The sequence below is a fragment of the Lynx rufus genome, unplaced genomic scaffold, assembly GCF_022079265.1.
Source record: "Lynx rufus isolate CCGP_SWC_20201006 ecotype Redwood Valley unplaced genomic scaffold, mLynRuf1.p SCAF_9, whole genome shotgun sequence".
NCBI classification, from domain to species: domain Eukaryota; kingdom Metazoa; phylum Chordata; class Mammalia; order Carnivora; family Felidae; genus Lynx; species Lynx rufus.
Window position 1 is genome coordinate 109,731,378 of NW_025814897.1, and position 17,157 is coordinate 109,748,534.

A 17,157-nucleotide genomic window follows, 5' to 3' on the forward strand; every position below is an offset into this window, starting at 1 on the left:
ATCCAGCCCCCAAGGCAACAGCGCGCTCACATTCCCGGTGGTGAGTAACACTTCCTGAGGGCGGTTCGCCCTGTCACGCCCCGCCAGTTAACTCTTGTGTGTCCACTCAGCCTGGGCAGTGCCCACTTCTTCTTTGTTCTGGGCCCAGCCTAAGGGGGCAGGCATCCCCCTCCGTAGAAGTGCCACCCCAGGAGCCCCAGCTGCGGGGCCACCACCCCCGCACAGTGCATCCTGAAGCCTTACCAGCCTCCCCAAACCACACAGGCAGGCGGGAAGGGGTTAAGCTGGGCCCTTCTGGGTCTCCACAGGCCCAAGTCTTGCCCTTGGGGCACCTTTAAGTCTGTGGTCAGTTGCTCATCTGTGCGTGGTCTTGGGGTCAGCCCTGTGGGAGAGCACCCCCTGCTGGTCACAGATGACTCATCCCCCCAGCCTAACTTAGGTTTTGGAATATCAGGTTGCTATGGAGAAAGGATGCTGTGTCTCCATGGAAACTAACCCCTTTGCTTAACTGAGGTTCTGGGGGTGGTTCTAACACTCGGCGCTAAATGGTGGGGGGGGGGGTTTGGTTGTGAGGTCGTCAGCACACGGTGCTGCCAGCTGCCTCCTACGCACACAGGCCCGGCCAGCCTGCCTCACCAATCTGCCAAGTGACTGGGGCAGGTGCAGGCATGACCCAGTCTCCAAGCACAGAGCACACGGTCCCCTTCTCCACCCCAGAACACGTGGTCTGCCTGTGCCACATGTTGCTTTGGGCTTTGCTCACGAGCCCCTGGTCATCCAGGGCCCGGTCCCCCACTCCTGGAGGGTATGGTGGGAGAGCCACCCCCTTACCCTCTCTATACCCCGACTCAGAGCAGGTAGGCTCCTGCTGTAGGAAGGTACCAGGGACCTCAGAAGAGACTGCCCGACTCAGGCTCCCCCCATGAGAGCCCTGATTCCCTCGCAAGGCATAAATCAGACACACATAGGTCATGGCAGAGTCCCAGGAAAGGTTTTAATTCCAGTCCCTGAAATCCGGGAGACAGATACCAAGAACCTCCTTGAGAAGACTCGGGGAGCCTTCTCATCTCTAGCGACAGCCAGGAGAGACAGGCCCCCAAAATATAATTCCCGGGTCAGAGATCCCACGAAGTGGGGCCCAGATCACTGGCTCAGTGACTGGTCCGAGGTCAGCAGAGAGGATGTTGCTTTGGCTTAAGATGAGCCACATCTTCTTTGTCTGGGAGGGCACAGAGGAGGCTGACCTTTGGGAGGGGAAGGTGGCGGGCTCACTGGGGACGGAGGAGACAGTCTTGCCTGGCTAGGGCGGCTCTGGGCCACAGCTGTGCAGGCCTCCGAGGAGGGCAGAGGAGTCCAGACCAGTGGTGGCTGGAGAGGAAGGCCCAGCAGCACACCAGGGAGCTGTCTGGCTAGACCCTGAGGGGTTTGTCAGTCCGCCTTCCCACAGCAGGAAAATGCAAATCCTGGGGTTGCTGCCAGCTGCTCTGAGGGGCCCCTAGGCTCTGAACAGCAGGGTCAAGGTCCTGAGGGAAGGCGGGAGGGGGAAAATCGCCACAGGTGAAAAGGTGAACCAAAAAGCGAGGAGCACCATTGCCTGCGGGGGGCTGGGAGGAGCAGCCTCGGTCTGGCCCAGGGCAGCTCCACGGCCATGGGCCACCAGGGCCACCCCACTGCTGGGGCTCAGCATTCCAGCCCTCCCTGACCAGTCCTGGCTGTGGGGGGCTCCATCCCCTAGCCCCATCGACCGAGAGCTTCCCCACCCCCACCCTGGCTTCTGCTCCCCAAACTCCCAAAGTGCCCTCAGACCCAGACCGCTCTAACTGGGGCCACTGATCTGACACAAGCACTGCCTCTTTCTGGGCTCCTTTCTAGGAGGCTGGGCTGGGGGAGGGGGCGGCAGGAGGCAGAGCAGTTCCTGTGGTTCTTACCATCTGCTTTTCTCTTCTGAGGGGACACAGCCGCCCTAGCCTGGGTGGGTGAGAAGAGGAGCCCCCCTTGAGAGTCTGCCTCCAGCTTGGCAGGTGCCCTCCTCCACATCAGCCTCTGGGCGGGGGCGGGGGGAGGCTGCCGGGTCAGTGCCGCATCCACACGGGTGGGGAGCGGAGGACCCTTTCTAGGCAAGGCTGTGATGTGGTCTCCCAGTCAGAGGCCAGGCCAGCCCAGCTGCCTTCCCGCCTTCCCTCCCTCCCTTCCTCCTATCCCATCAAAACCTGCCCTGGAAGGAGGAAGGGGCGGACACAGACTAAAAGGTCCCTCTTGCAGGGAAGCCTCAGGCAAAGGGGGGGCCTGTGAGCTGACAGCGATGCCAGGGGACCTGGGCTGAAGGCAGGAGGTGCCGAGGGACGAGCAGAGCTCTCGGGCCCTCAGGAAGCCCACGTGTGGTGAGCCTGCAAGACCAAAGCAGGGGGTGCCGGCCCCACCTTTTTGATAGCCGTCCAGTCCTCCAGGATGTCAATCTCCTGCAGCATGTACACGATGTAAGGACCTGCAGCGGGGGTCAAGGAAAGCAGGAAGCCCAGTGGAGGGGGTAGGCAACAGGCCTCTGCCCCTCTGCCCCTCTGCCCCGGAGCTCCAACACTTGGGGGAGGCGGCACCACAGTGGGGAGGGGCTCAGGACCAGAGTTAGAAAGCAGGCTCCGCCTCCTACCTCTTGGTTCCCAGGTTCTTGGGGTGGGGCCTATGGGGGGTACGGAGCCACACCCCTACCTACCCTTGGCTCCCCCTCACCTCCTCTCTCCGGTTTAAAGGTCAGCGGTCCAACACCCATCCCACCCACTCAGGGACCTTGCTCCTTCTGTTCTGACCCCTCATCCGGCCCCTTCTACACATACACTCCAGTCTCTTCCATCGTGGAGGTGACCCTCCCTTGGTCTCACGCTCCCCTCTGGGGACCATCCGCTCTGTCCTCTGTACCTGATATCTGCATGCCCTCACCTCCATTCACCCGTCAAGGCCTTGCAGCCCTGTCTCCTCCCTCCCAGCCTGGACTGCCTGCCATCACCAGGCAGCCAGCGCCCCGAGAACCTGAGGCCGCGGGAACACCCAGTGTGGAGACAAGGGCATGAGAATTCCATTCAAGTCCGTGCTGGACGTCAGGAGGAACAGAGGCTCAGCAGACCCTGGGCTGAAAGGGCTCATGCCTAAGGTGACAGGCAACTATTCCTATATGGGATGCGGGTGCCCCCAGTTTAGGCCACGGGGGTGCAGAGGAGAGAGAAGCCATAGCCACTGGGGAGGCGGGGGGGGGGGAGGGAACCAGGAGAGGCTTCACAGAGGAGGTAACATGTGAGACAAGCACCGGAGGGGCAGAGATGGGCAGCAAGGCATCCCGAGGGTGGAAAGTGGGGGTGGGTGGGGTGGTGGGACAGTCTGGGACCTGTCCAGGATGGCACGTTGTGGGAAAGCCAGAAGGGCCTCAAAAGAAGTTATGGGGAGTCACTGAATGGACACTCCTGTGTCTCTAGGGTCCACACAGCCCAGGAGAGACCCAGGGCCCCACAGAAACTCCCTGACGGTTGGATTTGCCTGGACAGGGCTACGTGAGGCCAAATGACCATAAATGCGTCTAGTCTGACTCTGTCCTCCGTGTCCTCCACCCGCCCCCCCCCGCCCCCCCAGTCTGGACGTCCTGCCCAGTTTGGGTGCTCGTGGGTGGAAGGATACCAGAAACGAGAGGCGCCTTCTTCCTCTTGCTGGGCGGCAGAGAATCCCAAGTCTTTGCACTGCTTCCGGCATGGAGTCTGTCATCCCACCACTCTGTGCCCCCAGACCCGGAGTTAGGAGCGAGGCGCCAGAGCCCCCGGGGCACCCTACCCTTGTAGCCTGGGCCTTTCATGCGAGCCAGGCCGTCCCTGACCCCTCCTCTGCCTCCCGCGGCGGTGGAGGGCACCCTCGCCCGGGGCTTGGAAGCTGAGCTCAGGCCCAGATGGCACAGCTGTGCAGGCCAGGGAGACAGGTCGCTGCACTTTGGTGAGCCCGGTTTCTTCAATTGTTTAGGGGACAGTGGGACAATGACAATTCTGGCCTCTTTAGGACCCCATACGAACACAGGCGCTGTGGACGCAGAAGGGACTGTGGCTCTGGTACGGGCGGGTGCGTCAGAATGACACCTCCTGTTCTGGAAAGAGAGCAGGGGCCGAGGAGGGTACGGAGACCCATTCTTTGTGAGCCTCCACTCTACACCAGGCACTGGGCCGGGTCCTTTCTGTGCCTGGTTCCACTTAGCCCCCACAGTGACCCCAAGAAGCGGGCAGGGCAGCGGAGGCCCCGCCAAGGGGTGGGCACGGACAGAGCAGGGCCCAGGGCAGCCTCACCAGAGCTGATGTCCAGGCTCTGGCGGTCCTCTTCCAGCCTCTGGATCCGCTCCTGCAGCTCCCCCTGCAGGGTGTCGTAGAGCAGCAGCTTCTCACTCTGGAAGGGGTGGGGCCGCTCAGCAGGGCTGCAGGGCCCAGCCACTTCCGTTTGCCTCCCCCAGCGCCCAGCCCCATTCACCTCCAGGTGCTGCTTGGCTCCCTGCAGCTCACACTCGTACTTATTCCGGATCACGTCCAGGCAGAAGCCCTTGTAGATCCCTGCAGGGGGAGGGAGATGGGAGGCCCCGCTTGGCCAGGGACCCGGGGCTCCAAAAAGGGGAGCCAGGAGCAGGGCTGGGCAGGGCAGGGATGAGAACAGAAGGGAACCATGGGCTCTGGCAGAGGAGGAGGGAGGGGGTCCAGAGCACAGGACAGCCCGCAGACCTGCCACCTGAATGCGGATCTTGAGGCTCCGCTGCAGCCCCCCCAGAGGCTCCGTGTATTCAGGCGCTCTCTCAGCCCCCACTTCCTCCAGCCGCACCCTCAGCTGACTCAGCCGTTCCCTGAACAACCTGGGGGGTAAAAGGCAGCATGTTTGTCCCTCAAACACGAGGCCAAGCGCCTGCTCCGTGGCAGGCCCCGCGCGTGAGGCCCTCGGCCACCCCTGCCCGGCACCAGGCCCGCTGCCTCCTCACCCCGGGTTCCCGAAGACCCAGCCCTGGGCGCCCTCCACTCACTTCTCCTTTAGCTCTGAGAACTGCTTCTCCAGGTCCAGCATCTCGTTGACGCACTCGCCGCGACGCCGCTCGTAGTCCTCATCGTCCATCTCTGGGACAAGAGGCCGGTCAGGCTGGCTGGGGAGGAGCGGGTGGGCACCGGGGTGTATGCCGTGGGGGCTCACCTGAGCTCTCCTCCTCTGACTCAGTCTGGCTGCCGCTCCGTTCCTCCTCGCTCTCTTCCTCCTCCCCGTTCATCTCAGCGGCTGAATCACCCTCTGCTTCCATCTCTTCTGTGTCTTTGCCTGGAGGCTGCACGGGCATCTGGGCTCTGGGAGAAGGAGGGGAGCCATCACTTGCCACTGCCCTTAGTTCCAAGCAGGAGACTGGCCCTGCCGGGAGTCGAACCAAGCCCTGTCTGCACATCTCCCGGAAGCCTGGGAGCCGTGGAAACGCTCACATCCTTGGACACCGTTGGCGATCCCAGTCTGCGGAATGCCGGCCAAGGGGATGGTCCAGAAGATGGGAAACACCGAGGATGGGTTCCCCACTGCCTCTGGGACTGGGCCCAAACTTGTGACTGCACTGGTCCATTTTCCTCACCCCACTATCTAAGGGTCAGTCGTTAAGTACACCATTCCTTCCTCCTCTTCACGCCTTCCTGCTGATCCCTCTGCCTGGAATGACCTCACTTTTCTTTTGGAGAACATTCTGCAATCCTCTTGTCCTCTCACTGTGCTCTGGGTCAAAGCCCACGTCCTTCTGCTTCCTCTGGAGCCTCAGGCTAACAGCGTCCCCATCTCCACTGCTCCTGCAGCTCTCCCTCTTGACGGCTCCTTCCCATGAAACTTCAGGCGTGATCAGTGCTACCCCCCCCCCCCCACCATTTAGAAACAGCAGAAACACAAGACCTTGCCCCATTCCACTTAACCGCTCCCCATCTCCCACTTCACAGCTACACTCTTCAAGGCTCTGGCTGTTCCTACTCTTGAATCCCCCAGGGTGTTCCATTCCATTTCTCTATGCATCGCCCTCGGCTGAGGCGAATCATGTGGCCTTAAGCGACAACCTCCTTGTGCCCAGTGCCAGTATTTTTTAGTGCTTATCTTAGTTGACTTCTCAGCAAGAATGAACACTATTAATCATTCCTTCTTTTAGATACTCATCTGATATTTACTAAAGGTCTAATATACGCCAGGTACCGTCGGACAGTACGGCAGATGCTGTGCTCAACGAGGCAAATAAACAACTTGAGATAGACCTCAAGTTTACAGGTTCCTGGGAGAGAGGCAGAGAAGTGGAACTGTACTGTGGTGTGAGAAGAGTTAAGACTGGGGAGGGGGGCATATGGCAGAGCCATCTAACTGGAACCTGGAGCTTGCTCCAACAGTGAGGGCTTACAGAGGAAGATCCTTGCTGCATCAGCAGGGAGGGCTTGCAGACAGATGAGCTGGGATGGCTGGGGAGGGAACTTTCCAAGCAGACCGAATAGCATGTACAGAGACCCCAAAACGAGAGAAAGGGCAGGGTGGGGGGCAGAGGAGTGTAAGCCTCAGAGAGAAGTCTGGGCTGCAGAGATGTGATGGTCATCAGCATATAGTGAGTTCTTCAGGCCTTGGGAGAGGGTGCAACCAGCAGGGCAGAATGTGTGGAGAAGAGGTCCATGATGGAACTCCCAGGGTCACCAAAGGGACAGATGATGAAACCCCTGCAAAGGAGAAGGAAATTAGCAAGAGGCGGAAGAGGAAAAATTCAGTCATGGGAGAAAGAATTTTAGGAGGAAGGAGCGGTAACACTGCTGCCAAGAGGTCACCTACGAGGAAGACTAAATAGTCCTCTCAACAGATAATCTCTCTGCCTACTGGAGGCTTCTATTTGGTGATGTTCCACTTCCCCGGGCACGGCTTTGTAGTCCTTTACATGCATGTAGACACCACTCCCTCCGGGAAGCCCTATTTATTTACGTGTCCTCCCTGCCCATTTTCACGTTTGCCCAACCAGGCTATAAGCCTCACCAGGGCAGGGATGCACATGTACCTTATTCATCCGGCATTGTACTTACTCACTTCACGGCTAGAGCATGTGCGAATACAAACTAAACAAAGCACACTCTTGGGGCGCCTGGGTGGCTCAGTCAGTTGAGCGACTGACTTCGGCTCAGGTCATGATCTGGCGGTTTGTGAGTTCAAGCCCCTCTTCCAGCTCTATGCTGAGAGCTCAGAGCCTGGAACCGGCTTCAGATTCTGTCTCCCTCTCTCTCTCTCTCTGCCCCTCCCCCGCTCAAGCTCGCTCGCGTTCTCTCTCTCAGAAAGAAACATAAAAAAAAATTAAACAAAGCACACTCTTTCAGGGCAGGCATTTATTTCTTGGTCGCCCCAGGGCCCTGTAGTGGTAGCAAACCCACCAGGTACTGTTCGCTTTCCTCGACACCAATTCCAGTTCTGTAAAATAACTGGCTCACAGGACGGTTTAGTCACATTCCTCAATGATTTCACAAATGATCTGAACCTGACCTGAAAACCCTCAGTTCTCCAAACCAACCTCATCTTTCCCATTGTCAAGCCCCAGTTCCTGCAGTTCCCAAATTTTGCAATCCCTCTTCATTGTTAAATGTATACGTTTACTTTGTCTCCAGCGGTCTCTGATTCTAACGAGTGAGCTAATTTAATCACAACCTCCCCTCCTTACCCTGGTGCAAAAAGAGGGTAACCCTCGCCATTCTGAGTGTTGTAAAGATTGCAAGGGAAAAGGGACGGAAAGGAAACTTGTAAGGCGCTGGGCACACTCAATTTATATTTTTAGAAGGTGAGCAAGCATTTCGAGGGCAGGCCTCTACAGAAGACCGATTCTTCTCCCTCGAGGAAGCCAACCCAGACCCGGCGCGGCGCGGCGCGGCGCGCCAGGACCCTCCCGCCCGGTTCCATTCCCGTCTGCGCCGGCGCCGCGGGCGGGGCAATCACTGGCTCTTCGGCGGCCAGCTGCGGCCCCGCGGCGCCGCACGCGTCCGGCCGGTTAGGTCCCCGCTTCCGCCCTGACTGGGCTAGCTCCGACCCACTGGCCAGAGGGGCCGAACCAGGTGCCAGGAGCAGCGTTACGCACCGCGGCGAGTGGGGCCTCCGGGTTGACGCCTGAAACTCCCTAAGAGGTGCCCGCGGCCGCCGGGCTCCCGGAAGCGTCGCGCCTTTGCCTCTTCCCCGGGAGGCGGGGCCCGCCGCACTTCCGTGTACGCGATCAGGAGGCGCCCGTCGCCGAGCTCACATTTGGGCAGCTGGGGGCGAGGCATGCTGGGATACCGCGGGGCCGGTCTCCATAGCAACCGGCCGAAATTCGCGCAGGCCTACGGCTGGTGGAGAAGGCCCTTGTGGTTTTCTTGCCCCGCTGTCCGCGCCCCTCGGTCCGCAGCGACCTCCTTCCCCGGTCCCCCCGCCCCTCGCGTGAAAGGGAAGAACCGGCGACCCCACCCCCTGCACGCCAGGTTCGGGAGAGTAACGGAGCCAGCTGTAGGTGTGAACACTCATTTATTTACATATGGTCATCGGTAGGCAAATAGCCCAGCCCAGCCTGTTCGAGGGTACAGATCTGGCACGGAACCTGTAGACTCTTCCTTTCTCCAGAGCTCCTGAAGGCGGAGGCCTGGAAGAACCAGGAGGTGTCGGCTTCTGCCCGAAAGCTAAGAAGTAAATCCAACGCCTCCATCTGATTTCTTTCCAAAAAGTTCATTTTGTTAAGTCCTCCGACTTCCCAGTTCTGCCCTGTTCATACTCTTTGCTCTCCTACTGCCCACCCACCCAAGATTGTTAATAATAATAACAACAATAATACTGTAATAATATTAATAATACTTCACATTTGTACGAAGCTTACAGAATGTTTTCACATGTAGCATCTCATCTGAGCCTCCCAACAGTTCTGTGAGGTAGGTATTTTTCACCTCCCTTTTTACAGATGGGATAACTGAGGCTCAGAGAGGAAATGGGATTTGCTCAAGGCCACACAGCTAGTTAGTGGTAAAGCTAGGACTTGATCCCAGCACCCCATATTCAAGTCCAGTGTTCCAACACCACAGCTACCACTGTAAAGTGGAGTGACATTTCTTACCCCTGTCAGGCCTGAGGGACGGCCTAAGGAGGGAAGAGGCTGAGACTTCTCGGACTAGGGGAGGGAAGGGCTCAGCAGTGACGAGGGGAGTCGGGGTACTTGGCCTTCAACTCCTGTTTGAACTGGCGGTAAAGGATCTTATTGTGCTGATTTTCGGCCTCCTTTTGGGGATGGAACTTCAAAGCTTCCTTGAAGCCCTTATGAACCAGGAAACCTTCGTTCAGCACCTCGAAATCAAATCCTGCCACGTGCAGCTCACAGGCCTGTTGGGGGAGAGACAGGTCAGCGAAGTTGGATGACATTTCTAGGGCCAACACTGACATCCCTAAAGCCTCTCTCCAGCATCCCCACTCCTCTGGAGGCATCCTGGATCTCCCACACCATCCAGCCACCTCCTGAACTATGACTGTCCTTCCCCATTGGCTCTTTTCCATCCAGGACCACTCACAGCTCCCAGAGCCCGCCATTCCTCCTACCCCCTTTCCCCTGCCCTCTCCCTTTTGGGCACCTGGCTGATGCGATTGAAGCCGTACTGCCGAAAGCGCTCGTCGAAAGTGGGCACCTTGCCTCCGGCCACGTAGAATGGTTCCCAGGGGTCCTGCCAGGGAACCACATAGGCAGGCCTCAGCAAGGTCTCTTCCGGCAGGTTGACCCAGCGGGAGTAGTTGGTGGGCGCCTGGCAGGGCGTGCACAGCCCATAATAGAAGGGCCGCACCTCGCCTACTTGATAGAGCTGCAACAGCTCGTTCTTGTTCGTGGGCATGCGGCGTGCTCGGCGGATCTCAAAGGCAGGCACCACCAGCGCTGTGCCCGCCCACTGCTTGCTCTGGTCCAACATTTCCCTCAGGCCTCTCCATAGCCCCTCGCTGGGCACCATGTCCACGTCGATTACCAGGGCATAGTTGGCCCCCTCACGGGCCAGATTCCTCAGCAGATTATTGGGGTAGGAGACATTGGTGCCCAGCGCATAATTGATCCCGGGCTGGGCCACCCTGGCTAGCTTGTCAAAGACCTCCTGGCAGGACCGCAGCAGGGCAAACTCCCCCGGTTCCCGGGGATCGGGCACAGCGGCCTCATAGCGCGAGGGGCACACAAGGTGCATGGCCACCCTGGCGCGCATATCAGGGCAGTGGCTGCTCAGCGCGTAGGTCAGCACCGTGGCTAGCTGCGCCTCCTCCTTGGTGGCCGCGAACACCGACACGGATAGCGGGCCCTCCCAGCGCTCCAACAGGCCCGACAGGTGCAGCAGGTTGTCTACGCTGGCATGCGTGGCCAGGATCACATCATTGGGGTCCATGGTGGTCTTCAGGAGGCCCCTGTAGACTCGGTAGTCGCCACTGGCGTCCAGGACGCCTCCAGAGGCCAGAGCGGTACGGAGCTGCGCCTTGACCTGGTCCACGGACCGCGGGGACGGGGGAAAGAACTCGAAATACTGGTCTTGCTCCTCCTGCCCGTGCAGCCCGGACAGCAGCGACAGGTAGAGCAGCTGCAGCATCGCCACCAGCATTAGCGCGGCCAGAAGCAGCTGGTAGAAGGCGCACCGGATGGCGTAGGACATCTGCATGGCTCTCGGGGCTCCGAGCGCGCAGCAGGGACCACCGGGCCGCAGCCTTTGCCAGCCGCCGCAAGCCCGGATTTACCGCAGCCTGCCGAGCGGAGCCGAAGCGAGCCGAGGCGAGCCGAGCCCGGCGTAGCATCCCCTCCCGAGAGGACCTCGGGGTGCGCCAGCTCGCCCCCTGCGCGCGAGGAGGAGCTACTACATCCGCCGCCGCGCCGCGCTTTGCAAACCCTGAAAGTGCCCGCGGCCGCGCCTGCGGGGTTCCCAGGGGTATGCACCCCTCCCTCCGGGTCAGTGCGCGACCCCCTGGACCAGGCGCGTCCTGAAACCCCGGCGCGCTCGCCCCCGCCTTAGGGAGGGAAACCGTGGCAGAGCTCGGTTGCAGCTTGGTGAAGGATAGCGCGGGTTCGCGGCTGCGGCGGGCGGGAAGGAACACAAAAAGCCCCTTTCTTTCCGCCTTCTCTCCCTCCGCCAGCTCCTGCGAAATCCACACTGAAGAGTGGATGCTGGGGGCTCGGAAGGCGCGGAAGAGATGAGAGATAAGGGTGTGTGGAACAAGGCGCCCTACGTGGGACGAGGTGGCCGAGTGGTTAAGGCGATGGACTGCTAATCCATTGTGCTTTGCACGCGTGGGTTCGAATCCCATCCTCGTCGGTCGCGTTTTACACGGCGTGAGGGGTGTACTTTTCTGCTTTCCTATAGGGAAGGGGCCAGAGGTTCAGCGGCACCCACAAGACCCGAATTGGAATTCTGGCTGATGCCAGACTTGTGACCACTATGTCGTCTGCAGTAATTAGAGAGGCCCCTCGGGAGGCGCCACCCTAGTGTCCAAAGTAGTGGAATTTGGAAGTGGTGAGTTTGATCACTTAAATTATTACTCTTTTCGGCCCACTGATTCCCCTCCGGCTAGCAATTCTCCCAGAGCGGACACCATGTGTCCACACACCTCTCCCCTCCTCCCCAACACAGTTTAAGCAGGAGACCTACAATATTCTAACCGTAGCTAACGTATACAGAAGGCGCTTAATACGTGTTTGTGAAATAATTGATCCATGGACTGTTCAGAAGAGGAAAGGCTGTGGGGAAGGGCAGGTACTTCGACTGCTAAATCCATGATATGTAATAACTATTCATGCTTTGTGAATCTTGGGGAAGCAGCTTTGGGGCAGACTAGGGAGGGCCTCCAGTTGCCAGGACAAGGTTTGCCCTCCTCTCTACAGGCAGTAGGAAGCCAAGGCTGTTGAATTGAAGAGGACCAGGGGACCTATATTCTGCAACCCCAGCAGTAACACCTACTGAGCACCTGCTCCACACCAGGGGCTGTGTTAGGTACCCCTGACAGGGACTTGCAGGACGCTCGACAGGTACTATCTTTGAAGGTTTTCACTGGTGACCTGTACTGGAAGAGAGGAGGTATGAATGTGCAGATCCTTTTAGCACAAGCCTTGCAAACCGAAGGCTCAGACGTCAGATTTGGTGCTGTTAGGGTCTTTTTTGACCTGCTCGGTGTTGAAAACAACCGTTTGAATCACGTTAGTTGTTAACCTTGGTGAATCAGAAGATTTCACGGAAAATCCCCACCGCCAACTTCTGTCTTAAATTCCAAAAGATCTGGCAATTCCAGGCCTGCATTTCCACAGGGTGACAATCAACCACAAGGTAAGAGTAGCTCACCTTTTGCAGATAGTTTTCTCTTTGCTAGAGGCTCAACCCTGCCCCTTCACTACTCACCCTGGCCCTTTGAGCATTTGACTTTCATCTGCAGCGCTCACATAATACCACCTCCACTGAAGATCTGCCCAGGCATCTGCTCCCAGTACCTTCCACCTCCCCCGCGCTACAATGCTAGCCACATAGCAGGCAGCAATCTGTGTTTGTTCAATGAGTGAATAGGAAGCTTCTGAAGTGTCCCCAGTGGCCTTGGCACAAGGGGAGACTGAAAAGTAGCGACTGGGCCTCACTGAGGCGTCAAGATCAAGGAAAACCACATAGAAAATCCAGAGGAAGGACTACAGACTGCTATTGTGGGCGGAAAGGCCTGGCTGGGGAGACACGCTGTCTGTGATGGAGCAGAGCATGAGACAGTCAAAGACCAGAGTTGAAAACCATTAATAAGGGGTCTGCTTTCCACGTACCTTACTCTCTGCGTCTCTTCCCTCTGGCCATTCCTGATTTATATATCCCTTTATAATAAACCTGTAAACCAGCGAGTGATCTATTTCTCCGACGGCTGTGATTTGCTCTAGCGAATTAATCAGATCTACTGAAGGGGCTGCTGGAACCTCTGATTGACAGCCAGTTGGTCAGAAGCACCGGTGACAACCCGGACTTCCAACTGGCATCTGAAGGGCGGGCGGTCTGGTGGGGCTGAGCCAGCCGGCTGTGGGATCTGATGCTGTTTCCAGGTAGATGGTGTCAGAATTGAGTTGCATTGTAGGACACTCAGCTGGTGTCAGAGAATTGCTTGGTGTGGGGGGAAAACCCACACATCAGAATTGGTGTCAGAATCGTATGTATAGAAATACAACTGAATTTTGTGTGTTCCTCTTGAATCTTCTAATTTTGCTGAATTATTTTTTTAATGTTGATTTTTGAAAGAGAGAGAGAGAGAGAGGGAGAGCACAAGCAGGGGAGGGGCAGAGAGAGAGGGAGACACAGAATCTGAAGCAGACTCCAGGCTCTGAGCTGTCAGCACGGCTGAGCCACCCAGACGCCCCTCAATTTATTCATTAGCTGTAAGTGTGTGTGTGTTGGTGTGTGTGTGTGTGTGTGTGTGTGTGTGTGTGTTGCGTGTATATTTTTCAGAATTTTGTTTTCTGTATATGTGTGTATTATATCATCTGTGAATATGGATAGTTTTGCTTCTTCCTTTCTAATTTGGATGCGTTTTATTTCTCTTTCTTGCCAAATTGCCGGAGTTAGAGCTTCCAGTACAACATTGAAAAGATGAAATGATAAAAGTGGGCTTTTCCCTGATCTTCGGGAGAGGGTTTCAGTCTTTAAACATTGAATATGACATGAGGTGTGGATTTTTCATAAATTTTCTTCATCAGGTTTAGGAAGTTCCCGTCTATTCCTTGTTTGTTGAGTGCTTTTATCTTGAAAGGGTGTGGGGTTTTGTCACATGTTTTTTTCTGTATCAGTTGAGATGATCTTGTGTTTTTCCCCCTTCCCTCTATTAACGTGGTGTATTACGTTAAGTGGTCTTTTTATGTCGAACCACCTTGCATTCTGGAGGGGATCATGCTGGGTCATGGTATATAATCCCGTTGATGAGCTACGGGTGCTGTTTGCTAGCATTTTGTTGAGATTTTTACATCTATATTCATAAGGGATATTGGTTATTAAGTTTTCTTATGTCTTTATCTGGCTTTGGCATCAGGGTGGTACTGGTCTCATAGAATGAATGAGTTAAGAAGTGTTTCTCCGCTCTTGTATTTTTTGGAAGGGTTTGAGAGGATTGGTGTTTGTTCATTCTTTAAATGATTGGTAGAATTAGCCTGTGAAGTCATCCGGTCCTGGAATTTTCTTTGTTGGTACATTTCTGATTACTGATTCAATCTTGTTACTTGTTATAAGTATGTTCAGACTTGCTATTTCTTCTTTAATCGGTTTTGGTAATTTGTGTGTTTCTGGAATTCGTTACTTTCATCTAGGTTTCTTGTTTGTTGGTGTACAACACAGTATTCTCTTAAAATCCTTTTTATTTCTGGATGATCAATAGTAATGGACTCACTTTCCTTTCTGATTTCAACAGTTTGAAGGTCCACTTTCTCTTTTTCTTGGTAGTCTAGTCAAAACTTTGTCAATTTTGTTGATTGTTTCAAAGAACCAACTTTGTTTCATTGATTTCCTCTGTTGTTTTTCTACCCTCCACCCTAATTATTTATCATCTCCTTCTTTCTGTTAGCTCTGGGCTTAATTTGCTCTTCTTTTTCTAGTTCATTGAAGTGTAAAGTTAGGTCAGTGATTTGAGACCTTTCTTTTTTTTTCGGGACCCGGATATCAAGAACCTCACACTCCACCCACTGAGCTGGTCAGACACCCCCTTCTTCCATTTTAATGTAAGCATTTACAGCTATAGATTTCCTCTCAGCATTGCTCCGGCCGCATCCCATAAATTTCAGCGTGTTGTGTTTTCATTTTCTTTTGTCTCGAAGCATTTTCTAGTTGGTCTTTTGATTTGTCCCTTCCTTCCTTCCTTCCTTCCTTCCTTCCTTCCTTCCTTCCTTCCTTCCTTTCCTTTCCTTTCCTTTCCTTTCCTTTCCTTTGATGGGGGATTTTCAAGGTAGTTCTTTTATTTTTTACAGCAAAGCAATTGCAAGCTAATCGTAGAACATAGTATACATTGTATAGATTCTTTTTTTTCCCCAAAGTATTGCAGTATAGTTGACATACAATGTAGTGTTAGTTCCAGGCATACAACCTAGTGATTCTACAGTTCCACATCCTCCTCAGTGCTCACCACATCCCACCTGTCACCACACAACGTTATAACAACATTACTGACTGTATTCCCTATGTGCTACTTTTCATCTCTGTGACTTCTTTGTTTTATAACTGGAAGTTTGTACCTGTTCATACCCTTTGCCTGTTCCACCCGTCCTCCCAGCCCCTTCTCCTCTGGCAGCCCAACAGTTTGTTTTCTGTATTTATGGGTCTGTTTCTGCTTTTTGTTTGTTTTGTTTTTCAGATTCCACATGAGTGGGTGAAATCATATGGTATTTGTTTTTCTCTGTCAGACTTACTTCACTTAGTATAATGCCTTCTAGGTCCTTCAACTGTAAATGGCAAGATCTTAATCTTTTTTATGGCTGAGTAATATTCCACTGTGTGTGTATGTGTCTCACATCTTTTTTTTTTCATTTTTAAAAATGTTTATTTTTTAATTTTTTTTTAAATTTTTTTTAACGTTTATTTATTTTTGAGACAGAGAGAGACAGAGCGTGAACAGGGGAGGGGCAGAGAGAGAGGGAGACACAGAATCTGAAACAGGCTCCAGGCTCTGAGCTGTCAGCACAGAGCCCGATGCGGGGCTCGAACTCACAGACCGTGAGATCATGACCTGAGCTGAAGTCAGACGCTTAACCGACCGAGCCACCCAGGTGTCCCAAAAATGTTTATTTTTGAGAGAGACAGAGCACAAGTGAGGGGAGGGGAAGAGAGAGAGGGAGACACAGAATCGGAAGCAGGCTTCAGGCTCCTCACTGTCAGCACAGAGCCCAACTCAGGGATTGAACTCATGAGCCATGAGATCACGACCTGAGCCGAAGTCGGACGCTTAACCGACTGAGCCACCCAGGCGCCCCTCACATCTGTTTTATCCATTCATCCATCGATGGATACTTGGGCTGCCTCCATATCTTTTGACTTCTTTTTTAACCCAGTAGTTCAGAGTCTGTTGTGTCATTTGCACACATTTGTGAAGTGTCTACTTTTTGTTTATTGATTTCTAGTTTCATTCCATTGTGATTGGAAATGATACTTTGCAGGATTTCCACCTTTTAAAATTTATTGCAGTTTTGTTTGGTGACCTAATTTATGATCTATCCTGGGAGAAGGAGGTCCATTCTGGTGTTTGTAGGTGAGTGTTCTGTGTGTGTCGGTTTGGCCTCACTAGTTTACGGTGTGCTCAGGTCCTGTGTCGACCTTCTGTCTGGTTGTTCTGTGCTTCATTGAAAGTGGGGCACTGACATCTCCAACTATTCTTGTAGAAGTGCGTATTTCTCCTTCAAATCTGTCCATTTTTGCTTCATATTCCTTTAGGATTTTGTTGTTAGGTGTGTATGTTTGTAATTATTATACCTTCTTGATGGAGTTACCCTTTTATGAATATGTAACATCTTCCTTTGTGTCTTAAATCATTCTTGATGTAAAGCCTACTTTGTCTGATATTAGTATATTCACCCTTGCTGCCTTTTGATTACTATTTGCATGAAATAACTTTCCCCATTCTTTCATTTTCAGCCTATTTGTATTTTTTGCTCTAAAGTGAGTTTCTGGTAGACAGCATAGACAGCATATGGTTAAATCATTTTTTAATGTTTATTTTTGAGAGCGGGGGTGGGGGGAGTGGAGAGGGGCTGAGAGAGAGAGACACAGAATCCGAATCAGTCTCCAGGCCCTGAGCTGTCAGCACAGAGCCTGATGCGGGGCTTGAACTCACGAACCACAAGATCATGACCTGAGCTGAAGTCGGACGCTTAGCTGACTGAGCTACCCGGGCGCCCCTGGTTAAATCATTTTTAATCCATCTAACAGCCTCTGCCTTTTAATTGGAAAGTTGAATCAATTCACAAACCAGGAGGCCTCTTGCGCATAAAAGGGTAAGAAACTAGTAAGCACTGGTTTCTCAAATGTTTGTGTCTCTCCACCAGGCCTATCTCAGTACTTGCCACATAGAGCTCCCTACAAGCGTTTGCTGATGGCAGCTGGCTGCTTCTGAGGGAATCTGGGCCTGCTGGCAGAGCTGTGTCAGGCTGGGGAGGTGGCA

The 17,157-nt window shown here is 54.3% G+C and overlaps 2 protein-coding genes and 1 non-coding gene across 6 annotated transcripts; 1 reads left to right on the forward strand and 2 right to left on the reverse strand.

The window, feature by feature from the left end:
* Nucleotides 1–969: 969 nt before the first annotated feature.
* BRMS1 (BRMS1 transcriptional repressor and anoikis regulator) lies at nt 970–8,208 on the reverse strand. Of its 4 annotated transcripts, XM_047071386.1 has the most exons (11): nt 8,108–8,204; nt 6,410–6,716; nt 5,194–5,339; nt 5,030–5,120; nt 4,737–4,864; nt 4,492–4,571; nt 4,314–4,410; nt 3,664–3,756; nt 2,421–2,485; nt 1,929–1,968; nt 970–1,244 (listed from the first exon to the last, which is right to left on the reverse strand). In XM_047071386.1, exons 3-11 carry the CDS (start codon nt 5,330–5,332, stop codon nt 1,195–1,197), a joined length of 783 nt encoding a protein of 260 aa, XP_046927342.1. In that variant the 5' UTR covers nt 5,333–5,339; nt 6,410–6,716; nt 8,108–8,204; the 3' UTR covers nt 970–1,194. The 4 variants fall into 4 exon arrangements, with proteins under 4 accessions (XP_046927342.1, XP_046927343.1, XP_046927341.1 ...); XM_047071387.1 differs by lacking the exon at nt 6,410–6,716 and having other exon boundaries at nt 4,314–4,377; nt 8,108–8,208; XM_047071385.1 differs by lacking the exon at nt 6,410–6,716 and having other exon boundaries at nt 8,108–8,208.
* Nucleotides 8,209–8,517: 309 nt separating this feature from the next.
* Nucleotides 8,518–10,735, reverse strand: B4GAT1 (beta-1,4-glucuronyltransferase 1). Its single transcript, XM_047071010.1, has 2 exons — nt 9,615–10,735; nt 8,518–9,369 (listed from the first exon to the last, which is right to left on the reverse strand). The coding sequence occupies exons 1-2, from the start codon at nt 10,668–10,670 to the stop codon at nt 9,178–9,180; spliced, it is 1,248 nt and encodes a 415-aa protein (XP_046926966.1). The 5' UTR covers nt 10,671–10,735; the 3' UTR covers nt 8,518–9,177.
* A 501-nt stretch (nt 10,736–11,236) lies between these two features.
* On the forward strand, nt 11,237–11,318 carry TRNAS-GCU (transfer RNA serine (anticodon GCU)). The gene has a single exon. It is a non-coding gene; the product is annotated as a tRNA-Ser (tRNA).
* Nucleotides 11,319–17,157: the final 5,839 nt, after the last annotated feature.